The sequence below is a fragment of the Vicia villosa genome, linkage group LG2, assembly GCF_029867415.1.
Source record: "Vicia villosa cultivar HV-30 ecotype Madison, WI linkage group LG2, Vvil1.0, whole genome shotgun sequence".
In the NCBI taxonomy this organism is placed as follows: Eukaryota; Viridiplantae; Streptophyta; class Magnoliopsida; order Fabales; family Fabaceae; genus Vicia; species Vicia villosa.
Window position 1 is genome coordinate 198,063,427 of NC_081181.1, and position 8,066 is coordinate 198,071,492.

The following is an 8,066-nucleotide window of genomic DNA, read 5'->3' on the forward strand; positions in this document are numbered from 1 at the left end:
ATACAACTTCTTTTCTCTGTGCCTTGACTCCACTTCTACTTGATTCTTTTTCAGCTTCGTTACCCTTGTATGATAAAAAGTGCGTTCTATTCTCTATCCATCTAATTCTAATAATTTATGAAATAGTTGAAACTCCATTTGATTGATTTGGTCGGTATGTTACAATTTTATCGGGTCAGCCCCGATTCAGATGTAATAATATTTATCCAAAGACATTGACTAAAATTCAAATCTAATACTATTGAAACATATGCTAAACTCTAAAGCAATATTTTAACAAATAAAACAAATTCTAAGATCTTCTCTTTTACAAAAACTCCAAAGAAAAATCACATTAGAGTCAATTCACTAATGATCACTTCCTTAGAAATTACTTCCCACATGTCAATATTAGTAATATCTATTCATAAAATTGAAAGGGAAAGAGACAACAAATATATAGTAGATGCTAAGCTAACTACATGAAATTATAAAGGAAAAGAGACAACAAATATATAATAGATGTTAACTACATAAATTTGGAGTTGACTAAGATTTAAGAAAGGAAAGTAATGTGATTTTCATAGTTCTCAATAATCTTAAATTTATACTAGATAAACTTATTTATTTCCTTTCTACACCCGAAGAGGAATTTCCAGTTATAGAATAAGTGTCAGTGTCCAGAACTTTAGAAGTTGTTTCCTCTTCAAAGATATCTTTTCTAACATAGAATGCTGGTCTTGTCGGTAAAGTAATGTGTTCGTGTTTGTTTGTCAACATTGATATAACATCAGACATTGTAGGTCGATCATTTGCGTATTGCTCTACACATAAGAGACCAACATGAATGCACCTTTTTACTTCATCAGGAACAAATGAGTCACTTAATGATGGATCCATTAACTGCATATACTCACCATCATTCCATAGCTCCCATGCCTAGTATAATAAATTAATGAAATTAGATAATATTTAAAAAAACAAACTCAATGAGACTAGTTTTACATACATGTCCTATTAGATTTAGTGGACGATCAGCATCATAGAAGCTATTGTTTTTTCTTCCACAAACAATTTCAAGTAGCAACACTCCAAAGCTATAGACATCAGACTTTGTAGAATAAACTCCTTCCATAGCGTATTCTGGGGACATGTATCCACTGCAACAAAAATTATTTAACAGCATCAAATATTATTTTTGAGACATTAGGAGAAATCAAGTTTAGATAACTCACTATGTCCCGACAATCCTATTGGTATTTATTGTGGATTCTTGCTGGGTGAACATTCTTGCCATGCCAAAATCAGAAATTTTTGGATTCATATTCTCATCAAGAAGTATGTTGCTAGCTTTCAAGTCTCTGTGAATTATTTTTAATCTTGAATACTTATGAAGATAGAGTAATGCTTGAGCAATTCCTTCTATAATGTTAAAGCGCTTCTTCCAATCGAGTAACTTCCTTTTTGTAGAATCTTTCAAGTGAAAATGTAACAATTTGTGTCAATCGTTCACAACAATTTACTAAAATATCTAGTTATGAATGCAAATAGGTTTGATGCATTAGCCTTTAAAAATTTCACATATTCCTCACCGAATAAATCGAAATCCAAGCTTTTGTTTGGCATATATTCGTAAATTAGAATCCTTTCTTCTTCATGAATACAACAACCAAGTAGTTGTACAAGATTTGTATGTTGAAGTTCACATATCAAGACCAATTCATTTTTGAATTCAACAATTCCTTGTCCAGAAGTTTTTGAAAGTCTTTTTACAGCAACTTCTTGCCCGGTTGCCAAGATTCCCTGAACTTGTAAAAGAAAAATCATCCATAATATAAAGCAACATTTCATAAAATAAGGACAGCTTGTAAAGATGTAAAAAATCTCAATAATCATGTTGAGATGGTGACATAATTTTAAGTACTTAACTCCTATACACAATCTGTTTAAAGATATTTTAGTGTCTAAATTATTCAAAACTTTATCTTTAAAAACATTTGATTTTATACAAAATTACTGTAAAAGTCATTTATTTCAATGGTTTTAAGTCACCTTATAAACAGGTCCATAGCCTCCCTGTCCTAACTTGTTTTCATGGGAAAAGTCCATGGTTGCTTCCAAAATTGATGCATAGCTAAAAACTTTTATATCATGTCCCTTGAAATCATCTTCAAGATCTTTGATACTATATAATTCATTGGAAGCGGCCAACTCTTGCATCTCTTTCTCCTTTCTTTTAACTTTCTTCTCTACATAGCAAGAAAAATTAAAGAGAAAAAATAAATGGATTTGATTTAAGAGTATGTATTTGACTTTTTTTAAAGTATTCAAGTACCTTTAAATCCATATTTGTGTTTCTTTATTGCTATGCATAGAATGAGTGAGCATATTATGAGTAACGCAACTGCTATTGCTGCACTTATCCATATCCATCTTCTTTTGCCTGCATTGAATATTTAGACAATAAATTAATATTTATAGCTGCCTTTTCAATTTCTATTAGGTTTTCAAACATTGTTAGGACAAGGAGCTTGAGATTATTTAAACACTATCAAATGTGTAATCAACTATATTTAACTACAGAATAATTATGGTAAAATTTTGACCTTATCGCCTATAGGTGTTACTTATAAAAAAAATCAAAAATCAAAAACTTGATATGTAACAAAACATCTAATTAAAATGATTTTTAGACTTACCGTGGTGATTTGGGTCTGACTTTGTTGGCTTTCCCAATATGTAAAATTTAAAGTCATCCTCCAAATCAACATCTTGTGTAGAATTCCATGAATAAAATATACATCCAGTTCCATTACCATAATATTTGCGGAATCCATTGCAACCACAGTTTCTCCAACAACTCATCTTGCAATCATTGTAACAATAACTCACATTGTCTTGGAAGATAGCATAGTGAGTGTTGGGTCTGCCTATCTTTATCTCAAACACCTCACCAGGCTTCCTGCAAGTTGGTATATCCTCCCATTTTTGGCATCCTCTATCACTATTAAATCCATAACAATTATCTGCATTTCCAATCTCACCTTCCGAACTCGCGAGCCTCCCCGAAGAGGATAGCAACCATTCTGGGGACATCTTATAATTCTGGTCTTTAACTTCGAAACTGAAAGAATCTTCATCCTTGTTAGAGATAATAACGTATTGATAATTTTTTTGAACATTTGCTGGAATATTGTCGAACAATCTACTATTTCCAAGTTTTCCGCTTTTCCAATACACTTTCCCGTGTTTTTTAATGTTCAGTTCACCTTCTTTTGGTTCCCATTCAAGACTAAACTCACCCAAAGTTGGTACCGAATGACTCAACCAAGAAACTAATGACCAATTATGTCCAGTTTTTCGGTTAACACCTAACTTCATTGTTGGGACCAAAGTGTCTGTAGGATAATCAAAACTCTGCCACACTACACTCTTTGTACCATTGGGGTGAAGTTGTTCAAGTACAAAGTTACCTGTGTCTAGCATAGTAGCCACAGTATTGTTTATAGGTTGAGGTGAAGAGTAAATGATTATTTCTTTCTTATATTGAAATTCAATTTTGAGCACACCAGAGTTGTTTAGAGATAAAACCGCGGAACTAATATCAATTGGTTGGTTTCTATCATACATCCATATTACTGATCCTCGACCACCAAAATAACCCTTACTTTCTATAACCAAGTAATTATAATTATCTTGGCTATTTACTGTGTCTTGGAATAACAGACAATACCTGCCTTGCTTAGAACATAGAGTGGCGTTGGCATCCAATCTTTCCCCTGCCTTCAAACTATCATTTCCTGCTTTAACACAAATACTAGTAGTCCACCACATACATAAGTAGGATATCAATACAACTTGTTTCTTTATTTTAAACCTTATCATCATCAATATTGTTTCAAAAATGAAGATAAAGTTAACCTATTCAAAACGAGAATGCCACAGAATTAGCTAGAAGAAGTATACTCGCCAAACATGTAGGAGAATCATTTCAACTTTGGGTTGGAAACTTGATACAAGTGATTTAAGCCTTATCAAAGTTGGTATTTCATACTATTAATCTCAAATCAACTCTATCTTCAATTATATTTCCACTACAAAATGTTGTACTAAAGTATATTTTGCTACTACTTTATTTAAAGGAAAGGAAAAAGATTACTGTGATACAATAATTGAAGGTTATAAAAAAAGCTAATAATACCTGATTTTTACATGGGGCCTAACAACATCTCAAATAAGAATATTCAAGAGAATTTCATAAAATAATATAACTTTTCTTAATTTTTTTCATCATAAACCGTGAAACCATAACGTGATACAATGGATAGTAAAATGGTTGAAGTAGCTTAAATAAGTTATCTTATGATACATTTAATAATTGTAATTAGCAAATCTGTAAATCATATTGTACTATATGTGTCATTTGTATCTTAAGATATTGATTCCGTTTTGTTCTTGACTTCTCTTTTGTAATAGGAATTTCATCTTTTGATACAAGTCACACATATAGTACAATACCGATCAGTATCTTAGCAAACAATCTAACCCTCTCAGCAAATCTGTAAATCAGAAATGTAGAGATGTAGTCAAGAACCAATTCAAGTTTACATGAGAATGTGATGGTGATGGTTGCAATTTTACTTTCAATAACGTGATAAGTTTATGAGTCAAATAGTCAATGATTGTAAATAAGAAATAGCGAAAAGATTAAATCACAAATGAGAAACCTATTCTCACATATTTGTTGTTTACCTTATGTGTCCTATAAACTTGTCGATGCAGCCGGAGAGCCACCGACGAGAGTGTTACCAAGGAGAATGACGTTGTGACCATGGTCTCCAAGACTAATAACAGAAGCAACCTCAACTGGTTGAACAGTTATCCACTGGCAATAGTAAGAAAAAAGAGTCTTAAACACCGCAAAGAACAAAGGCCAAAGAATGGAACTAAACATGTATCACCTCCCTAAGCTACAACACACCTGCAGCAGGCTGGAAATACAAATCTTCTCCCTTATCTCATAACTTCAACAAATAATATATTAGTATTAAGCTTATTAATTCATCGATTCATCATAATGGGTATTGATGTACCTATGTGTGGCCTTTTGCATAAATTTAGTTAAATTACATGTAACTTATCTAAGAGAAGCAAAGATGAATAATGGGGTTCTTACTTGAAGGCGTTTATGCAGCAACAAACTTTTATTGTACAATGTTAGATTGGATGGAATATACTCCCTTTAAGCTATATATTCATAAAGCCTATAATTCTACAACACAAAAATACAATAAAAAACTTAGAAACAGAGACTATCTAAAAGAGGAAAAGATAACTATATATAGAAGAAACAAAGTTTCAAATATGTTTTCAGAATGAGTGTTTGGTAAGAATTGTTGATACACACGATATATATACCTTACAACCAAGAGAGAAGAAGCTGAAAATACATACTCACTCTAAGTAGTCAGTTCAAGTTATGTTCCATGAGACAGAATAAGCCACAACCAATTATGAAACATCTATACACAAGTGCAAATATTTTTCCAGTAACTTACCTCGTAAGCACTCGTGTCAGTGAATAGTACCTACAAAAGAATAAATATAATTATAGTTTAAATTTGAAATGAAATCAGCAAGCTCAATTGATTCAAAAACCACTAAATTTTTTCTTCACTGTTATTTGAACCAAAAGTAATACTAACTTACCCCTGCACACCACTACCCTCATGCCATGGAAAGAAGTGAATCTCTAAATTATTTGTGTTAACTACTAAATTACCTTCCTTAAAAGATTTTTAGGACTAACTAAATAACTCAAATTGAATTTAAAACATCATTTTAAAACATCTTTAATTATATATACCTAGCTAACATGCATGCATTCATACAACTTTGAAGTAAAATTGTAAAACACAAATAAAGTAAGTCATAGAGGAAGAGGAAAAACTAAGGATATAATAGTATAACGACTCCATCAATTACATAAGTAACTGAAAAGACAAATGATACAATCATACAGAATTAAAATACATATGTTCTGGACGTGGAGCTTTTCCACACTCAACAACCATATCAAACCTATGCTCTGTGGCCATTTCAGACCTGCCCACAAATTCAAACATATCCGATGGTAAAGACTAAACATATGTTAGTATTTAATCAATCTAAAGAAAATCTTAAAAGTTAATTAATCCCAGCAGAACCCAAACAACAAACAGAACCACCATGTTTAAAGGTTGTGTATTTGCAAACTTAACAAAGTCACCGAAGTCATCGTTAACATTTGAATACTAAGCAAGTGAGATGATTTTATGACAACTTTTTTAGTGGATAACAGAGTATTTGTGTGTCTACTATGCATTCATTTTTCTTATGCATTCATTTTTCAGTGAGTCATGAGACTAGAGAAGAGAGGAGGAACTCTACCAAATTCTGCAACAGTGTGTCTTAAGCGCCAGACTTCAGCATCCAAAGTCTTGTTCAGAGCCTCCAAATTAAGAATACAAATGAAGACGTAGTTAAAGCAGTTTGCAGTGATTAACAGTGTTGTAGAAGCAACTGCCTTCAATGGACCATGAGTAAAGAGCCTTTGCACAATAGCCTCATTTGAGCCCATAGTCTTAATCCACTAAAAAACAGTGTTGGGGATGGCGAATGGTGGTCCATGGTGGAGAGCCAAAATCCGGTCATACCGGCTGCTTTGAGGCGCCTTTATAGCGAATTATGGCGGCGAGCCCATATATGGTCATCAAATACTCTACAGAAACAACACTTAAAAGTTAACCATTCAACATCACTTAAAATTCAACCTTGTACATAGTTAGTGATACCACTATTAGATTACAATAATTTCAGTTAATTAATGCATTCTCAACAAACAATATCTATTTGCAAACATGTTACAACAATTACATACGAGTTATACTCAAAATCAACCTAAGTAAATTCATTGTGACATTTCAACAAACACCTGGTTTGCAAGATTCAAACCAATACCAAAAGAGTAACTCTAACGGTATCAACATAAACAAGTCGAGAATCGTGAAGAATGAAGAATGAAATTATTTTACACTCTCTATAAATTGACACCATCGAATCACAAGAATATTTTTAAAATTTTTTACACTATCTATAAATTGGCACCGTCGAATTACAAGATTTTTTTTTCAATAGTAAATAAATATATTTATGATGTATTATTTCAAATATCTTTTTAAAAATATTAATAGGATGTACCTACACTAAGGGTTTGTTTGGTTCAAACGAAGGGGAGGGGAGGGATTTTAATGGAGGGAAGGGGAGGGATTTTTATTAATTATATATATGTTTGGTTCAAACGAGGGGATGGGAGGGGAATGAAGGGATTTTAGTTAAAAATATGTTTGGTTCACGAGGGGAGGGGAGGGGTTTTATTAATAATTGACATTTTTATTCTTATAATCATATATAACCGATATGATATTCAAATGTGAAAATTTTATAAATAATTTTTTGGAAATAATATTTATAATATTGAGTGATTAAAAATTTATAACTTACCACGTAATGTTAAAAAAATTGAATACACTTGATAAATAGTATAACTTTCGACGCAAAATTATAAATCCGTTGATAATAACTTTTGAATACATAAAATAACTTAATGTTATATATATATATATATATATATATATATAAAATAAATGAATGGTTTAAAATTTTATATTAAAAATATATATAATAGAATATATAACAAAATTAAAAAAAATTAATATAAATAAACATAAAAATAAAAATAATAATAAAAAATAAAAAACTGTAGTGATTATAATTTTTACTAAATAAAAATAATAATTTAAAGGTAAAGAATAATTATAATGAATCGATATAAGCAATAGAGAAAAATAATTAAAAAAAAGCAGGCGAAAGAAAGTAATAATTTTGAAATAATAAAATAAAATTGAGGGTATTTTAGTAAATATATTAATTTATTAAATATTAATAATCACATTCCCTCCCCTCCCCTCTGAATCCCTCCAATTCGGGGGCGCAAAAAGTGTGATATGGAGGGATTTTGCTCTCCTCCCCTCCTCTCCCCTCCTAAT

General features: G+C 31.2%; 1 protein-coding gene across 7 annotated transcripts; it reads right to left on the reverse strand.

The window, feature by feature from the left end:
- Window positions 1-458: 458 nt before the first annotated feature.
- LOC131653519 (G-type lectin S-receptor-like serine/threonine-protein kinase CES101) lies at window positions 459-7,132 on the reverse strand. Of its 7 annotated transcripts, XM_058923687.1 has the most exons (11): window positions 6,409-7,132; window positions 5,538-5,567; window positions 5,156-5,251; window positions 4,732-5,003; window positions 2,679-3,900; window positions 2,315-2,422; window positions 2,032-2,228; window positions 1,572-1,782; window positions 1,215-1,452; window positions 989-1,139; window positions 470-918 (listed from the first exon to the last, which is right to left on the reverse strand). In XM_058923687.1, exons 4-11 carry the CDS (start codon window positions 4,810-4,812, stop codon window positions 604-606), a joined length of 2,523 nt encoding a protein of 840 aa, XP_058779670.1. In that variant the 5' UTR covers window positions 4,813-5,003; window positions 5,156-5,251; window positions 5,538-5,567; window positions 6,409-7,132; the 3' UTR covers window positions 470-603. The 7 variants fall into 7 exon arrangements, with proteins under 7 accessions (XP_058779671.1, XP_058779670.1, XP_058779669.1 ...); XM_058923686.1 differs by having other exon boundaries at window positions 4,732-4,864; window positions 4,961-5,003; window positions 5,156-7,132; XM_058923688.1 differs by having other exon boundaries at window positions 459-803; window positions 897-918; window positions 4,732-7,132.
- Window positions 7,133-8,066: the final 934 nt, after the last annotated feature.